The sequence below is a fragment of the Physcomitrium patens genome, chromosome 14 (genome assembly GCF_059467195.1).
Source record: "Physcomitrium patens ecotype Gransden chromosome 14, ASM5946719v1, whole genome shotgun sequence".
Lineage (NCBI taxonomy): Eukaryota > Viridiplantae > Streptophyta > Bryopsida > Funariales > Funariaceae > Physcomitrium > Physcomitrium patens.
In genome coordinates this window covers 9187712-9207971 of record NC_143423.1, presented here as the reverse complement: position 1 = coordinate 9207971, position 20260 = coordinate 9187712, and the positions used below count along the sequence as shown (strand labels likewise).

At 34.3% G+C, this 20260-nt stretch overlaps 1 protein-coding gene across 2 annotated transcripts; it reads left to right on the top strand.

The window, feature by feature from the left end:
• Nucleotides 1–8671: 8671 nt before the first annotated feature.
• Nucleotides 8672–12166, top strand: LOC112291669 (oleoyl-acyl carrier protein thioesterase 2, chloroplastic). Of its 2 annotated transcripts, none has more exons than XM_024539435.3 (8): nucleotides 8672–9027; nucleotides 9356–9825; nucleotides 10047–10162; nucleotides 10335–10448; nucleotides 10762–10857; nucleotides 10978–11068; nucleotides 11260–11328; nucleotides 11591–12166. In XM_024539435.3, the coding sequence occupies exons 2-8, from the start codon at nucleotides 9412–9414 to the stop codon at nucleotides 11813–11815; spliced, it is 1125 nt and encodes a 374-aa protein (XP_024395203.1). In that variant the 5' UTR covers nucleotides 8672–9027; nucleotides 9356–9411; the 3' UTR covers nucleotides 11816–12166. The 2 variants fall into 2 exon arrangements, with proteins under 2 accessions (XP_024395203.1, XP_024395204.1); XM_024539436.3 differs by having other exon boundaries at nucleotides 9341–9825.
• The last annotated feature ends 8094 nt before the right edge of the window (nucleotides 12167–20260 follow it).

Here is a 20260-nt window from a genome sequence, read left to right as displayed (position 1 = left end):
TGGGATTATATTACACACAATCCGCAGATCCAAAATTGGTTGGATATTGTAATGCAAGATATAAATCTGATATTGCAACAAGTAAATTTCAAACAGGATATGTATTTTTAAGACATGGAGTTGCAATATCATGGAAATCAGTGAAACAAATAATAACTACAACTTCATCCAACCATGCAAAAATTATTGCCTTACATGAAGCATCTCAAAAATGTATTTGGTTGCAATCAATTGATAAATTCATTCAAACAACTTGTAGATTTTCATAAGATGATTCTCCAACTATCTTGTATAAAGATAACACTGCTTGTATTACACAGATGCAAGTTGGATTCATTAAGGCGACATGAAAAAGCATATTGATCCAAAGTATTTTAGTTATACCCATGACTTGATTACTGATCAAACTTCTATAATTAAGAAAATTGAATCTACAAATAACCTTACTGATCTCTTCACCAAAGCTCTCCCATTGTGCAACCATCGTCGACTTACTTATGGCATTGATATGCGGCGACTTGCTTTTCTTGAATAAGAAAATTAATGAGCTCTTTAAATAATTAAAGAAAATGATGTTGTACTCTTTTTCCTTCATCTATGGTTTTGTCCTTAAATATAATAAGATTTTCTTAGATAAGGTTTTAATGAAGCAACAATTGTTGATCTTGCAAGATCACAGAAAAGTATAGATCATAATTCTATATAAATTTTATATTATGTAAATATTATGATGAGCGAGGAGGAGTATTGAGATCATTAAATGTAGCAGGTGCTCTCTATAATATTTATTATAGTCTACAGTAAATTCTATAGCTATAGTATTTAGAGTCTAGTGGAGAAGTATTGTTTATCCTCTCCCCTCTTCTCTTCTTATATATGAGATACAACCAGATCAATAGATTTTTATGTGTGAAGCTCTCTCTCTTTAGAAACCCTCTTGTGTGTGTGACATACTACTACTCTTGTGTGTGTGTATGACTTACTATTGTCAAGGACAAGAACTCGATGAAAAAACAATTCAGACAAGTGAGCCTTTACTCAAAGAGAGGTAACAAAATATATATAAATAAGTATATATATTGAAAGAGAAACTGGAATGGCTATTGCCAAAAGACAAGAAAAACTAGAGACCCTTGAAACTAGACTAGAAGCAAGAAAGGAGTTGACAAGAGTGAAGAAGCCTTCACTCTTGTCTCTATATATACTATCTAATTAGGGACTATGTGGCGATGTTCTATAGGACCTCCAATATGTGTTGACTTTGTAGGAGACATGCCTTGACTTACAAGGCAAGTTTTTCTACGTGTGGGCCACATAGTTAGCTTGATCTTCAAGCTAACAACATGTGTGGCACATGGCTAACTTGTTGACCACGTTTCTAATCCAAAAAGTCAATTAAAGACACCTATGAAGTCAAAGCAATGTCTAGGAAGTTTCTAGGAAGCTTTTATATTAAATATTATAGAATTAACTTACTTTTATCTACTTCTATATGTAATTATTAGCTTACATGATTATGGCCGTGACATTAGCCCCCCTTCTAGAGACGAGTTCCACGAGGAGCGGTCATCATATGTTGAGGAAATCTATGATGCGACGAATTGTATTTGCCACATACTCTGATCTTTGTTCTCTTCGAAGATGATTGATAGGGCCTCTCAACCATCGGTAGTGTCCTATACCAGGGCGAGAAGACCACTCAGTTATTTGATCATTGTTGAGGCCTTCGTAACTTCCTTCGAATAGAATATTCGAAACACCATTAGGAGTTGTTCCTACCTCTAGCAAAATCACGAAACATCGAGAGTCCCTTCCCAAATCGTGATACCAAACGCGTTGTATCTCACCATTTATTCGAGGAAGAACATGTCGTTCTTGAAGATCTTCATCTCGATTGCGTCGTCTTGAAGGTTGTGACAATCATAATGTCTCGTCCGGCAGGTCAGCAAACGAAGGTTCCTGAGTTGAATCCGTTGGTTGTTGGCTCTCCATCTAATTAGCGTCACAAATACAAAGAAGTTACAAACAAGGATAGGAAATTGAATGTTATCTTGTCTCAATCTTATCTCTTTTATAAGAGAGATTTTCATCTTGGTTTTGATGGATGTCGTTGATAAAAAACTTTGACTTTAGCTGATGCATTTGCTAGATTCCTGGATGGCTCCCATGTGCATTCACTAATATCATATCCGCGCCAATGAACAAGATATTCCAGCTTATTTCGGCGCCGCCTTGAGTCTAATATCTCTTCCACCTCAAATTCTTCATTATTATCTACTTCTATAGGAGGCGTGGCATTTGTCTTCTTCCTTGTATATCCACTTTCTTATATGGTTCAAGAAGAGACACGTGGAATACAGGATGGATCTTCATTGACTCCGGTAGATGTAACCGATATGCAATTGGGTTGATGTCTTCAGAAACAGAAAAGGGGCCAAGCCTACGATAGTCCAACTTGTCACAAGGTCGAGTAGTCTTGATATTGCGATGAAGTAGCCATACCTTATCACCCTCGTTGATTTGTGGTTGCTCCTTACGATATAGATCTGCATTTATCTTTTGTCGTTCTTGAGCTTCCTTCAATTGAGTCTTCATTATTGCATGTAACTCTGACAACCGATTTGCCATATCTTCTGCTGCAGGATTATCAACTTTTGAAAAATCAAAAGTATCAAGCCGTGGATGATAGCCATAATTGGCAAAGAAATGGTGTTTGTTGCGTGGAAGAATGTACCGTATTATTATAAGCAAACTCTGCCAATGGCAGAAGGGTTGTCCAATCATCTTGTTGGTAGTTGATAGTACACCTTAAATATTGCTCCAAGACTTGGTTTATGCGCTCTGTTTGTCCATCAGTTTGAGGATAGAAAGCCGAAGATAGCTTTATGTCTACTTTTAAAATCTTGAAAAGGGTCCTCCAAAATCTTGACACAAATTGAGTTCCCCTATCTGATATGATAACTTTAGGTAATCCATGATAGCGATAGATATTATCAATGAAAAGCTTAGCTGTTTCTTCACCTGTGATAGATTTTGTACATGGCACAAAATGTGCCATCTTGGTGAAACGATCTACTATCACAAATATAGAATCATAAGATCTTGAGCTTAGAAGATCTGTGATGAAATCCATAGAAACAGAAGACCATGGTTGTTCTGGTATAGGTAATGGCTGAAGAAGTCCGTAAGGTCAATGACGAGGAATTTTTGATCTTGAACAAATATCACATGATTGTACAAAGTCTTTGACTGACTTCCACATTTGTGGCCACCAAAAATCTCTTGATATGAGTTCCAAAGTCTTATTATATCCAAAGTGCCCTACTGCTGGAAAGTCATGACGTGCTTGAAGAACACGTAAACGTGCTTCTCCTTCTGGAACATATAGGCGTCCTTCAAAATATAATAGATTATTCTTGAACTCGAACTTAGAAGGATTATGAGACTTGGAAGAATTATTCTCGAAATCATAAACAAGAGGGTCTGAGGACATACTGGACTGGATTTGCTTGAGAAAAGTTGAATCAAGAGTCAATGATGATTTCATTGCTCGGAGATGAAATTGCTCCGGTTTCAAGAGGACCGTTCTTTGTTGCTCAAAAGCTGCATCTCCTTCTTTTGGTGCAAAATAAGAACGTCTAGATAGGGCATCAGACAAACCTTGTTGTTTTCCTGGCCGATAAGTGATAATGAACTCGAATCTTGATAAAGACATACTCCAACGAGCTTGACGACGATTCAACACGCGTGCTGACATGAAATACTCGAGGTTCTTGTGATCTGTATACACAATGACTGGACTAGAAGCGCCTTCTAGATAATGACGCCATTCTTGAAAGGAATCCACGATCGCAAGAAGTTCTTTATCGTGGATCTCATAATTGATCTCGGCTGCTGAGAATTTTCTTGAATGAAAAGCTATCGGATGAAGTTTGTCATCTGTTCCCATTTGTGATAAAACTACACCTAAGGCAAAATCTGATGCATTTGTTTCCATAAAAAATACCTTGGAAAAGTCAACACGATATAAGACTGGTGTAGGTCCTTGGAATCTTTCAATCCATGATTGTTTGGACTTTCTTAGAATCCATCATGAGACCATCATTTGAAATGATGTATCCTAAAAAGTCAACTTGAGTAGTGTGAAATACACACTTTTCCATCTTGGTGTACAATCCTGCATCTCTAAGTTTTTGTAATACTTGACGAACATGTATTTCATGTTCTTCGATGTTCTTAGAATAGATCAGGATATCGTCTAGATAGTAGACGACAAAATTGTCTAAGAATTCACGAAATACATCATTCATGAGATGTTGAAAAGCAGCTGGTGCATTCGTGAGTCCAAAGGGCATGACATTATATTCGAAATGTCCATACCTGGTTCGAAACGCAGTCTTCCATTCATCTCCTTCTTTGATCCGTACTAGATTATATGCTCCTCTTAGATCTATTTTTGTATAGATCTTAGCTTGATTCAACTGGTCAAGGAGTCCTGATATCAAAGGTAATGGATACCTGTTCTTGATTGTGATCTTGTTGAGTCCTCGATAATCAACACACATTCGTAAAGATCCATCTTTTTTCTTTACGAATAGAATTGGAGCTCCTGCTGGAGATTTTGAATGGCGTATGAAATTCTTCGCTAAATTCTCGTCAATATATGTCTTGAGTTCAGCCATCTCATCTTACGATAAACTGTAAATTGGTCCAAATGGTGGCTGAGTTCTTTCCTTGAGGTCGATTGAACAATCATATAGGCGATGCTCAGGAAGAATATCTGCATTCTTTTTCTCAAAACGTCTTGATACTCCTGATATTGACTTGGAATGCCACTGGAAGTCTTTACGTTTTCAGAAATAGGTGCAGCATAAATAGCAAAAGTTGATCTTTTTTTTGCTGCGTGTATAAATGCTTTTGCACCTATCAGTACGGGTTTTACTATACTAGACTTATAATTTTTTACTTCGTTGGTAGAACTATTAATAACGCTTTGGAAAAAGTCAAGTTTATGCGAATTCCAATCTATTCAAGGGTTATATTTTTCTAGCCAGGATAAACCTAAAATAACTGGATTGGACGGGGATTTAATTATGTTAAAAGCTATGTAGCTATCATGACCGTCTATTGTTACTTTTATAGGATGAGTTTCATGAGTGACATCTCCAGAAGACAAGGGACGACCATCTATGACTTCTACATGTACTGGTTTAGGTTTCTGTACAAAGGGTATTTTACGACTTTTAACAAATTGTTCATCTAAAAAACATGCTGAGGCTCCCGAATCTAATAAAGCAGAGGCTTTGTAATTCTTAGGTCCTAAATATAAGTCTATTATAAAACAAGGAGAGGGTTCTGAGGAGAGGATAGGACCTTCATTAGGAATTGTACAAGGTTCCAGCTGCACGGTCCCTATTGTAGCTGGACGAATCCGTTTTCCGACATGTTGTCTTCTTTGACCATCGTACCCCTCATTTTATAGTTGCGTCGTTTCTTTGGACAATGTTGAGCAGTGTGCTTAGGTTCTCCGCAATATAAACATAATCCTTCTTGACGACGACGAATCTTTTCTTGCTCAGTTAGGGGTTTAAAACGTACCGCGTCAATTTGCATGTCTTCTACTTCCGAATATACGTTTGGCAAAGATGTTGATGTTGCCATTGAGTAATAACGTTGAGGTTCCCGTGAATGATTCTCGGATCGAAATTCGAAAAGTCGATTATCACATTTTACCGCAAAATCGATTGCTTGACTCAAAGTTTGAGGATCAGGTAAGTTGAGCATCAATTTCTTTACTTCGTATTGCAATCCATAAAGAAATTGACTGATGAGTGCAGCATCATCCCACTTGATGTCAATTGCAAGTTGTCGAAATTGTGAAGCATATACTATTACTAAGCGATTTCTTTGTCGTAGAATTCGGATCTTATTTGTTGCAACACGAGTTGCATCGTGTTCACCATACATAGATCGAAACTCCACCAAAAAAGCTTCCAAATTATCCAATATTGGATTTCGTTGTTCAAGAAAAGACGAAAACCACGATAATGCAGAACTAAAAAGTAGAGTGCCAATAAATCTGACTTATGATCCTGGAGTTGAATAGCTTTGTGGTTGAAGTTCAATTGCCAAATGTACTTGATTGATGAATCCTCGAAACCTTGATCTCGTACCATCAAATTTCTCAGGTAAGGCAATTCTTGGTTCTCTAGTGCTTATAGGGTGTTGTACAATTGGAAAAGGAACGTGATTTGTTGTAGATGTTGAAGCAGCTCCGATCATCTCTATATCCCCTCTTTCTGCTATTCTTGTTCTTTCCTGTGTTGGTGAATTGAGTTGATGCATCGCAAGCATTAACTCCCTCATATGCTCTTGCATTTGTGCCATTGCACTCTTCATTTCAACAAGCTCTGCCATAATGACACTAAGAAGAAAAATTTGTTTGATATTGCTCAAGACAAAAGAAAAGAAAGACTTGATAACAAAGAAGATACTAAGAACAATATCAGTTTAGAAGTGGGTAATCCGCAAACTTCTAATACGCTTATGCCTTGTCAAGAGAAAGGGGTAATCCACTCTTACTCAAGAAAAACAAAGCTCTGATATTGTAAGTACACTCTTGTCAATCTGTCAAGGACAAGAACTCGATGAAAAAACAATTCAGTCAAGTGAGCCTTCACTCAAAGAGAGGTAACAAAATATATATAAATAAGTATATATATTGAAAGAGAAACTGGAATGGCTATTGCCAAAAGACAAGAAAAACTAGAGACCGTTGAAACTAGACTAGAAGCAAGAAAGGAGTTGACAAGAGTGAAGAAGCCTTCACTCTTGTCTCTATATATACTATCTAATTAGGGGCTACTTGGCGACGTTCTATAGGACCTCCAATATGTGTTGACTTTGTAGGACACGTGCCTTGACTTACAAGGCAAGTTTTTCTACGTGTGGGCCACATAGTTAGCTTGATCTTCAAGCTAACAACATGTGTGGCACATGGCTAACTTGTTGACCACGTTTCTAATCCAAAAAGTCAATTAAAGACACCTATGAAGTCAAAGCAGCGTCTAGGAAGTTTCTAGGAAGCTTTTATATTAAATATTATAGAATTAACTTACTTTTATCTACTTTTACTTACTTCTACCTATTTCTATATGTAATTATTAGCTTACATGATTGTGGCCGTGACAACTATTACTGTTGTATCTTTCTAAACATTCTCAACAATAAGCTCCACATTTCACTTTTTGGCTAATAAATTTTAAGTTTAACTTTTAACCTTTGATATTCTCACTTTAACTTTTAACTTTAATTTTTAACTTTAACTTTTAAAGTAAACTTTTAATTTTAACTTTTTTACTTAACCTTTTAATTTTAACTTTTAACTTAACTTCTTAATTTCAACTTTTAACTTAACCTCTTAATTTCAACTTTTAACTTAACCTTTTAATCTTAATTTTTAACTTTAATTTTTTTTAACTTAACTTTTTTGCATAGTAAATTTTATTTAACATGTTAATTTAATGTTGGTAACCATTGCTTGGAAGGCCTAAAACTAATTGAATTTTTAATATAAAGATTTAAATTAATCTAACAATTACACAATTGGGAGCTCTCCAATTCCACCTTTTGGACTTGTTGTGTGGCATAGGTTTCATCAAGTGGTGAAATTTGGCCTCACACATAGTGTAGCAATGCAAACAATCAACCCATGAAAAAGGTTTCAAAATGCAAATCACAGCGCATACAATATAATAAAATAAATAAAAAATAAAAAATCAATAAGAACAAGAGAAGTAGGAAATAACTTTTTTTAAAATAAAAATAAAAATAAAAACACAAAAGAGAGAGGGGAAAAACGAATCAAACTCTCTTTATCAATACTCAAACCCCTAAAATAAAAATAAAAATACCATCAATTTCATAATTTATCAACTCGGAGATTTGAAAGAATAGTTTCATCCTATTTCTTCCCATCAGCTACATCCACAGCGGGCTCTAATCGACTTCAACAACAGCCATGAATCCCCTGCTCACTCTGTATGTGGTTGAGAATCATCCTCTTCACAGGGAACCTCCTCGAAGCACCTGCAGCCGCGCGTGTGGAATGGGTCGTTTCCTGGCCCCGATTGACAGCTAGGGAGCTTCCCTACCAAGAGGCGGGCGGGGAAGACCGTGTGTGTGGAAGAGAGCCTTCGTTCGGCCTTTGCAATGGAGCTAATAGGCAGGCTGGCTGTAGGTAGGGGCCTAGTGTGCAATGTGATACAGGCCTGGAGGGCCATGGCCGGTGATTTTTTATTTTTATTTTTATGCTATGGCAGGCGGAGGGGACCTGCGAGAGTGGAACTAGGATTGGACATGGAGTTGGCGGAAGCGACCAGAGCAGCGAGAAGTCCAGCAAGGAAGATTCCAGTGAGGCCACGAGGAAACTAACGTCTCGAGATCCGGATAGCAGCTCGCCGAAAGCATGCTTCGTGTGTACATGCTCTCGGACGATTCTGGTCGCAGGCACACTGGTCGCCACCTCATTGGGCGTGAGATCCCCAGCCTTTGGTGATGAGACAAGTCCCTGGCGCCGGCACAATCGGCGTGGTGTCGTGATCCCTCAGTCAATCGGCGTGGTGTCGCCCTTTACCTCCCTCTGGGCGATTTGGAACACAGATTGCGTTTTAGATTCAGTTCCGCTCTGCTGCTTTCGAGTGCGTTTCGTCTTGGCGTAGTTGGCCGGGAGGCTGGGATCAGCGGGCTGCAGCTGCTGAGACGAGGAGTTTTCCCAAACGTCGTCGGCGAACGTCACCTTGCTTCGTGATTTATTGTGGTGTGCACGTCTGGGCTTTCATTCTCCTAGTGATCTAATCTCGAGCAGCGATGACGGCAGGGCGGGCTACCTGCACGGCCGAGACGATGGAGCGTGTACCGTGTTGCAAGCTGCAGCTCGCTGTTCTCTAGGTTGACTAACGGACGTCTGTAGTTGCGTTCGTGAGCAAGCAGGTGGACGCTTTGCGTAGTCTTATGGTATCGCTGGAGGTACGATATACTGAAATGTTTCCAGGACGGAAAGCTTGTGTGTAGTTACAAATTTGTAGTGGCTTGAAAGGTCACAAGACGAATCAAGCCGCATTAGTGGTCGTGTTTGATTGTTTGTGGCCCTGTTGGTCTTTGTTCTGGTTACCTTTAGTCCAGCCGCCACGACTGCCTCTTCCCCTGACTGCCTTCATCATGGACGAAGACCTATACCACATCGCCATTAGTTTTTCCTTAATCCTTCAATATTATTGTTGCATTACAGGCGAACCGGCATTCTGAGAATCGGAAGCTGCATTGTTAATTCGTGGTTCAGTTGTACGCCTTGCAGGTTGGGAGCTGTTTCATCAGGGCGGGATAGTCAGCTGTGAAGAAGAACGGATCACAATGGATTCGGGGAGTGCGTTGATGCAGCAGCAGATGTATGGCTTGTCTGGAGTCTGTGATGTGGGATGCTGGAAGAAAGGACGGGTAGCCCGGGTGCAGCGTAAGGTGCGGTTGCCTCGTGGACAGAACTTGCAATGCTGGTCCAACCGGCCGATGGAGCTATCGACCAGCGTCAGCATGAAGGTGCGCGCTGTGCGGGAGGGGATGGTGGCGGAATCTTCTGTAACAGAGCCGCGGAATGGTGCACACACAGTGCCAGCGGGTTTACGGATTGAAAGCACGCCGACCAATTCGTACATAGGCTATGGCTATGTAGATGAGGAGAACTTTTACAGGGAACGCTTTGTTGTGCGTTTCTCAGAAGTCGGTGATCGAGGGACTATGTCACTGGAGATGCTAGCTTCGTTACTGCAGGTGCAATTATTTATACAGAAGCCCTCAATGGCTGATAAAATAAATGTGTTTTTGAAACGTAACCCCGATTTGACTAATTGTGTACAGAGAGGAAGGCTACTATTTCAATATCTTTGTTTTTTGGCATTTACTACTTTATGCCCTTGCTTATTGTGTTCTCCTGGACCGTTTTTGTGAGTCTTTGCTCGGCCACTCATTTCTTGTTGAATCCACCAATTCAGGAAGCTGCGTGCAATCATGTTGTTAAGATTGGTTATGGAGCCTTCGCGGGAAGGGACGATCGGCTTATTACTGTTACAACACGAATGCATATCGAAGTTGATCGATATCCTGTGTGGTATTACTCTCACTGACGCTTTTGATTAATTACAATTTCTTAGGCTTTTTGAAGTGTGTTTAACGGTCGGTATGGACAAACATAAATTGGCTCAATGAACCCCTCATCATCGTTGACAGTTCTAACATACTCACAAGATTCTTGATTTTGATAGAGTTTTCACGTCATGCAGGCAAGACCTTTTGGAAATTGACACTTGGTATTGCACGGAGGGGAGAAATGCTGTTAGAAGGGACTGGACGGTGAAAGATGTGAAATCCGGCGAAATCATTGCATTTGCTACAAGGTGTTACATCACTCTTTGCCTTCTGATTACCATTCTGAAAGTCTCAGGAACTGCTGTCGTTGGTGAAGCTAACCAGGCCCTCGGTGTAATCGAATTACACTCCGGTTTGTTCTGTTAGTGCGGACGCTTTCGCGGATTTTCAGTGTTTTCAGTCCGAAGGCAGTGTCTGCGGGATTGGAAAATGATCAACTGGCGTATGGTGAATTGATGATGTTTGTCATTTCATCCAGTTTGCAGATATGATTGTAACCCTGAAACTACTTTTACGTAAAATTTGTACTTTTTGGACTAATCGTGACTGTTTTGTTGCCAGTACTTGGGTTATGATGAATATGGACACCAAGGTTATTCAGCGGATTACGGATTCGATACGGGCTGAATATGCTCCGTGGGCAAGGGATCCTCCGATGTAAGCCTTAAGGGTAGACAACTCCATCTTGCGTTTTTAATTGCAGCTCGCGATGCATAGTGACTGGATTCTGCTATCCCTCATGCGAGTTAACCAATTCGTCTAACATTTTGCATCCAGATGGGCTCTATCGGAAGATCGAATTAAAGCAAGCTCTGGACGTATTCCTAAAATTAATGGAGATGCAGAATTCCAGAGAACTGGACTTTATGTAAGAATTTCATAATTTTTGTTTCACTCGTTTTTTTTCTTATGCGCACATACCATCTGAAGATCTAATCCAATTCAATGCTTTTTTGTGGCAATGACTTCTTCTTAAATGAAGATTGGAGCACATGAAGTCTGAATTTTCACACTTTTGGTGACACCCAGGGTATTTAACTAGTTGATTGTGTATTTCAGCCAACAGAGAGAGATCTGGATATGAACCAGCATGTCAACAACGTCAAGTACATTAGCTGGACAATAGAGGTGCGTACATCCTATTCGGTCATTGTGTTGAATCCAAATTTCAAGGCTTTCACGTAACTTCTTTGGCTCAATCCCAGAAGCCTCTGAAGAGTGTGAGGTGTGCCTCAAATTCCGCATTTTTTATAGAATTCGCTTGTTGTTTCATGCTGGTAAGATGTCTGTTGAATGTTTGCTAGTGATCATCTGAGAAATGTGATGCATACGAGCATGTACCTCCAAAATATACTGGTGTAATCTCTGAGGTACCTGATTGATCATGCAGAGTTTACCCCTTGAATTTAGAGCAACTCACGAGATACGCAAGATCACACTTGAATATCGCCGGGAGGTTCAAAAAGGCGACACTGTGGAATCTAGGGCAAAGGCAGAGCTTGGCAACAATGAAGACAGTCGGGAGTCGTCGGAGGAACGGTTTATACATGTCATCAGAAATCAGGATGGCCAAGAAATCAACAAGGGGCGCACAGTTTGGACTCGTTTAGAATAATCGTGAGTCTGATAATGGTTTGCGCAAGTGAAAGTGATTCTCATGTGAACAAATACTACACTCAATACTGCTGCTTTATTCTTGCAAAAGCGAGATTTAGCTTTGGATAGTGTCCCGATGCAATTTACTGAAACGGTGTATTTTTAGAAGTGACTGATATGAGCTTTTCACCAGACTTTGTAACGTAAATGAGGTCCACTGGCAGTGCTAGAATTTTGTTTAACAGTAAGTTTTTTGTTGGTCGTCAATATTTGTTAGTATTGGTGATACTCAGTGGTCCATCTGGCCACCAGAAACTCTACTGAATGTATTTGAAGTGGATCAATTGATTTCAGACACCATGACATCTCACACTTTGGTATATTTAGGGTGTGAATTTTTATAAGGGACCTTCTTGTAAGAAAACCATGAGACTTGTAACCAGACAATTAGCTTTGAGAGAATTCATTTGTGGAGGCTTGACATGTTCCAATAAAAACTTGAGTGACTGGATGGTCTGAATAAAAGCTGATAAGGGAATTTTGATGGGGTGTAGATGTCCTGTTGTAAGGTGGTGTTGAGAGGAACATGGTCAACATAGGGACTTTATGTGAAGGATTTTGTCTGTATAAATATATTTATGTATTTGCATACATTTGTAAACATATGAATATACAGTTTATTTATAATAGGTAATAATTTGTGGTTTGAATAATAACAATAATCAATAATCAATTCTTAGATTTGCCAAAAGAATGGATAAAACTTGAAAATCAATGTTCATCTTAACTAAGAATGCGTGCAGATCCAAATATTTTTTAACTTGCATATTCAATTTAATTGGCCAAAGAAAGGTAATCCAAGTAAGAATACAATTTCTTGAATTGTTCTTAAATGCAATTTCTTGTAGAGGTTGTTTGAATTCTGATAGTCATTCTCTACTATAGTAGTGTTTTCTAATTGTGTCTATAGCTTGTGCTTATAAACTTGTCGCATTGAATTGAGATACATCTTTCTTTATTACAATTCATTGGTTATTTTCTACAATAATATTTTTAAATTTATTCATGACTTGAATGTGTAACTTTGTTGAATCTTGTTAAATTACAACTTTTCTATTAGTGTCTTTTGAATTTTGCCAATTGTTTTCTTATTTGGAATTTTTTTAATATCATATTTATTGCTTGAATATCTAAATTAGTTATATTTGATTTGAATGATTCTTTATTTGTTGCAATTAGCTAAATTTTCTTTGTAGTGTGATATTTACTTGTTGAATTGTTCTAATCATATTAAAATCTTGTATAAAAAAGTTTATTTCTAAAAGACTAGATCTTAGAGCATATATTAGCAAATATACAAAAAACAAACTATGTTGCATCAATAAAGTTGTATTTATATATTCTATATTTAGTCTTATATAGTTCCAAACTTGTAATTAAAATTGGAATGAGGGCCATGATTCTAATGATAGTTTTTAGAGATAATCTATTTTTTTAATAATAATAATTATTTTTCTAATGATAGTTATCATTCACTTGAAGTCCTTTTCTCTACTACTAGGCTCATGAATTATGCATAATATTTAATACAAATGCTAAAGCCAAGAAAATGAGATGACTAAACTATATTGAAAGAAAAAGAAATTTGCCAAATTTCATAAAGGAGACCACCTTTGGATGTGAAGGTGAGTTTTGAGTTGTTTTTGCAAAAGCACATAATATATTCCTAGCTCACAAATAGAGAAACATAAAATTCCAGATATACTAAAAATTATTTTCAAAGAATGAGATACCTTGCATGAACCACAAGCTTTTTAAATCAAGGTGTCTACCATGAATTGCCTATCAACAATTATGAAAAATCTTTTGTGTACAGTTATGTGCAAAATTACAAAATACATGGCACAAAAATGTGTTCCTAAAGTTAAACTTGACAGCAATCCAATCTCTTATATAAACAAGTAGATTACAAGAGAATAATCTAGCATTCTTCTTTAAAAGCTTCTCAAAGATTTTGGACAATGTTGCAACTTAGTAAGCTTATAGGATATGGAACTAGTAATTAGACTACAGTTGCAATGCAATTCAAGCTCATGTCTCATGCAACGATGGTGCCTATTACAAGTTCAATTACAAACATGTTTTTCTCCAATAACTTGTTTAATTATCTCTCCTACCATGCAAAATGAAGTGTAAAGTTCAATGTTCAGCAAAGCATCCAATTGACAAATAATGCACCATGAAATCTAACTTTTGCCAACCATATGAATTTGATTGTGCCAAAAGTACCATTACTTTTGAAATTTGTGAAGGAGCAATATAATTGAATTTGTGCCTTACTCTATAAAATTTATATCAAATTCATTTGTCTTAATTGTTCTCCAAATAACAATGGCGACCTACCTGAGTGCCTCCATTTCTTACATAGTTTTCAAATGTACAAAAAATAAATAAATAAATAAATCATACTTATTATTTATATAGAAATAGAAATGAAGACTATAATTCTAATGATGGTTTATAGAGATGATATATTTTTCTAATGATGGTTATGATAGGAGGGTCAATTTAACAATGTCTTTTATTTATTGCAATTAAGAAATAAATTATCCTATAATTTATTTAATATATATATTTTTAATTATAAATATTAAAATTAAAATTATCTAAAGTAATCTTATATATATTAAATTTGGTGTTAAATTTTAAATTTTTTGAAATCTCAACTTTACATCAATTTTTTTAATAACTTAAAAATAATAATTATTATACCCAAGAAAATAAGACCAATTTAGAATCAACTTATTATAAGATCTATATATTTTATTATTTCTAATTAATATAAAATCTGATAATTATACATCAAGAATTTTTAAAAAATTAAAATAATATTTGAATGAAATATTTATAATTTTTTTAATGATAAAAAGTAAAATTTGACATAGTTAAATGTTTGAGAAAGTATACCATCAATTTTTTCCAACCAACTTGTATTCTTATTAAAAAAAAGTCAAAACCAACAAAAAAAAAAAAAATGACTTAAAAAAATAGGTTTAATTTATTTTTTTGCATCTATTCTTAGATCCAATTTTACAAAAAAATTGAGGGCATGTTAGACTCAATAAACTATAAATTCAGCCTTTTTACATAGGAAGACTAAACTTTTCAAGTTGTATTTCTCAAAGAACCACTTGCAATCTTATGCACACAAAATAAACATCTACAAAGGCCAAAAGATAAATAAAAGAATATATATATATATATATATATATATATATATATATAAGTAAATACTAAATTTATCCTACCAACCATTAATTTGACCCACTTATTAGAATGACTAGAAATTTTATTATTATTCAATGATGACAATATCAATATGAATATAAAACCAAAAATTAGATTATCAAGGTGCAATGTATCACAATAAATATTATTAGCAAAGGAATTGGATAAGTCATGTATACTTATTTTATCAAAGTTGTTTTATTTATGTCTTATGTGCTATTAGCCACAGCATTCTTAATAATGATTGAATGCAATGTAAACAAGTCTCATAATCCATAATCCAATACTCAAATCTTTAATCTAAATTGCAATGGCATTGGCAAGTTCGTGCAATGTGGCATTAAAACGTGCAAATTTAAGAAAGAGAAAAAAAATTAAATTACTAAAAATAAACTTTTTAAAGCACAATGAAGACAATAATAAGAAGTTATATATTTCAAATGCATTGTAATTCTGTAATAAAAACCTTAGATAGGTAAATCACACAATAAATTGATATATTATGTATGTCAAGGATAAGAACTCAAAGAAGATATGCTAACAAGTGAGATATGTATCAAAGAAAGATGTCAAAATAGAAATAAAAAAAATATGTATATTCAAGAAAAAAATAGAATAGCTATTATCAAAAGATGAAAAAATTAAAAAAATAAAATAAATAAAAAACTAGACATCCTTGAAAATAGTAAAGGCAAGAAAGGAATTGACAAGAGTAAAGAAGGATTTACTCTTAGCTCCATCTATACTATCTAATAAGGAGTTACATTATAATATTCTATAGGACTTTTGACATGTATCCAATTTGTGAAATATATATATATATATATATATATATATATATATATATATCTTAACTTGTAATGTAAATTTTTTATATGTGTGCTACATGATTACTTTCTACCACAAGCTGCAAACAATGTAACATATAGCTAACTTGTTGGACAAGTGTTCAAACTACTAATCACTTATAGATACATATGAAAATGAAATTATATCTATAAAGTTTTTAAGAAGCTTTTTTATAAGTTATTATCAAATTAATTTATTTTTATCTATTTATACCTATTCATATTATCTACTTTTATCTATTCATATTATCTAATTATTATTAGAATAAATATGTATATCTATGAAATTATTTTCTTCTCTAGAAACAAGTTCCACGAGGAGTAGTGATCACATATTGAAAAATTATATTTGCAACATAATCTAAACTTTGTTCTTTTGGAAGGTAATTGATAAGTCCTCTCAGCCACCAATAATGTCTCATTATAGGGTAAAAAGACCACTATGATATTTGTTTATTGTTGAGGCCTTTATAACTTCCTTTAAAAAAAATATTTGTAACACCATTAAAAGTTGTTCCTACTTTTAATGAAATCACCAAACATTGAGAGTCTTTTCCAAGGTTGCTATATCAAACATATTATATCTCACCATGTATTCAAAGAAGAATATGTTTTTTTTAAAAGTTCTTATCTTTATTAAGTTGTTTTAAAGGTTGTGACAATTATAATGCCTTATCTAATAAATTAGCAAACAATAGCTCTTGAATTAAATCTATGAGCTATTGATTCTTCATCTTATTAGAGCCACCAATACAAAGAAATTATAATAAAGGATAAAAGATGGAATCCAATCTTTGTTGAATATCCTTCCTTTTATAGCAAAGTTTTATTTGATTCTTCATCTTAGTTTTAATGGATGTTAGTGATGAAAAGCTTTGACTTTTTTTGCTGCATTTACAAGATTTTGTTGGCTCTCATGTGCATTCACTAATATTATATCTATGCTAATAAACAAGATTCTTTAACCTAAGTTGGCACTGCCTTAAGTCTAAGACTTCTTCTACCTCAAATCTTTTATTGTTATCTACTTTTATATGAGATAATTTTTTTTTTCTTTTTTATGAAATATTCACTATCTTATATGGGTCAAAAAGAGACTCATGTAATATAAGATGGATCTTCATAGAATTTGTTAAATATAATCAATAAGCAATTGGATTGATTTATTCATAAATAAAAAATGATTCAAGTCTACAATAATTTAATTTATCATAAGAATGAATGATCTTAATATTAAAAAAAATAATCATATTTTTTTGCCAACATGGAATTGAGATTATTCCTTGTAATAGATATCTACATTGATCTTTTGTCATACTTGAGATTTTTTTAGTTGTACCTTCATAATTACATGTAATCCTAATAAATATTTTTTAAATATTTTTGCCATATGATTATTAATTTTAGAAAAGTCACAAGCATCAAGTCATGAATGATAATTATGATAAACAAAAAAAGATGTTTTTAAAGTAGAAGAATACATCATATTATTATAAGTAAACTTTGCCAATGGCAAAAGAGTTATCTAATCATCTTATTGGTAGTTAATAGTACATCTCAAATACTACTCCAAAACTTGATTTATAGGCTTTGTTTATTCATCAATCTTACAATAGAAAGCTAAAGATGATTATATGTCTACTTTAAAAATCTTGAAAAGAAATTTCCAAAATCTTAATAAAAATTAAGTCTTCCTATCTGATATAATATCTTTAGATAATCCATGATAGTAATAGATGTTGTTATAAAAAACCTTAGTTGTTTTTTGACCTATGATAGATTTTATATATAATATAAAATGTGTCATCTTTATGGAACAATCTACTATCATAAACATAGAATCATAAAAATCTGAAATTGGAAGATCCATGATAAAATCCATTGAAATAAAAAAGCATAATTGTTTTGAAATAAATAATGGCTAAAGAAGTCTATAAGGTCAATGATAAGGAATTTTTGATCTTGAATAAACATCACATGATTGCACAAAGTCTTTAATTGCTTTTTATATTTGAGGCCACCAAAGCCTTATTATATCTAAAATTTATAACTCCTAAGAAGTTATAACAGGCTTAAAGAACACATAATTATATATATATTTTTAAAATATATAACCTTTTTTTGAAATGAAATAGATTATTCTTAATTTTAAATTTAGAAGTATCATGAAACTTAAAGAAATTATTCTTAATTTTATAAATAAAAAGATTAGATGGCATACTTGATTGAATTTGCTTGAGAAAGGTTAATTCTACAATTAATGTTAATTTTATTGTTCAAAGATGTAAATGCTTTGGCTTCAAGAAAATTATTCTTTATCGATCAAAAGTTATATTTTTTTAATATAAAATATGAATATCTAGAAAGAATATTTGACAAACATTGTTATTTTTGTTATTGACAAGTGATCTTTAAATCAAATTTTGATAAAAACATACTTTGACAAACTTGTCAACAATTCAAAATATGTGTTGCTATAAAATACTCAAGATTTTTGTAATTTGTATATTTTCAAGGATATGAATCTTGAAGAAAGAGAATCCTCAATACACTCTTCTATCACTGAAGAGAACTAGAAAGTCACTCAAAAGGTGATGTAATATTAATTACAATGGCTATTGCCAAAAACAAGAAGACTATAAAGTCTTGAAACAAGACTAAGACTAGAAAAGCATTGACAAGAGTGAAAAAGGCTTCACTCTTGCCTCTATATATACTATCTAATTAAGAGCTATGTGGTAATGTCCTATAGGACCTCCAACATGTGTTGACTTTTTTAGCCACATGTCTTATCTTGCAAGGCAAATTATCTATATATGTACCATGTAATTGACTTGTTCCACAAGTTACTACATAGAGATAACTTGTTCCACAAGCTACCGATACATGGTTGGCTTTTTGGTCAAGTTTTTAACCTATAAATACATCTAAAGTCAAAACCACGCCTATAAAGCTTCTAGGAAGCTTCTCTAGAAGACTTTATGAAATTAGTCTATATTTACCTACTTCTACTTAATCATATAAATAACTATTGAAGTAAAGGTATATGTCCATGACATTACCCCCCTTTCTAGGGACGAGTTCTACAAGGAGCAATCTTCATATGTTGAAGAAGTCCAAAATGCGACGAATTATATTTGCTACATACTCCGATCTTTGCTCTCTTCAAAGATGGTTGATAGGTCCTCTCAACCATCTATAGTGTTCCATATTAAGGCGAAAAGACCACCCTATTATTTGGTCATAGTTGAGGCCTTTGTTACTTCCTTCAAATAAAACATTTAGAACACCGTCAAAAATTGTTCTTATCTCTAATAAAATCACTAAACATCAAGAGTCTTTTCCAAGGTTGTAATATCAAATACATTGTATCTCGCCATCTATTTGAAGAAGGATATGTCATACTTGAGGATCTTCATCTCAATTTCATCATCTTGAAGGTTGTGACAATCGCTATGTCTCGTTTGGTAAGTCTGCAAATGAAAGCTCTTGAGTGGAATCTGCTAGTTGTTGGTACTCCATCTCATCACAAATACACAGAAGCTACAATGAAAAATAGAAGGTAGAATGTTATTTTCTTTTGATCTTGTTTCTTTTATAGCAAAGGTTTGTTTTTTTCATCTTAATTTTGATAGATGTTGTTGATGAAAGACTTCAACTTTCTTTGCTACATTTGTAAGATTCTTTGATGGCTCTTATGTGCGTTCATTAATATCATATTCATGCCAATGAACAAGATATTCTAACCTATTTCAGCGCCACCTTGAGTCTAAGACTTCTTCCACTTCAAACTCTTGGTTATTATCCACTTCTATAGGAAGAGGTGGCATTTGTCTTTTTTTCAAGATATTCACTATCTTATACGGCTCAAGAAGAGACACGAGAAATACAAGGTGGATCTTCATAGACTCCAATAGATATAATCGATAGGCAATAGGATTGATTTGTTTACAAATAAGAAAAGATCCCAGCCTACAATAATCTAATTTATCACAAGGACAAGTAGTCTTGATATTACGACGAAGTAACCATAGCTTGTCACCCATATTATATTGTGATTGCTCCTTGTGATAGGCATCCGTATTAGTCTTTTGTCATTCTTGAGCTTCTTTTAATTGTATCTTCATTGTTGTATGTAGCTTTGACAAGCGATTTGCTAAATCTTTGGCCACTTATTAACTTTTGAAAAGTAAAAAGTATCAAGACATAGATGATAATCATAATAGGCAAAGAAATGTGTTTGTTGAGTGGAAAAATGTATCAAATTATTATATGCAAACTCTGCCAATGGTAAAAGAGTTGTCCAATCATCTTGATCATAGTTGATG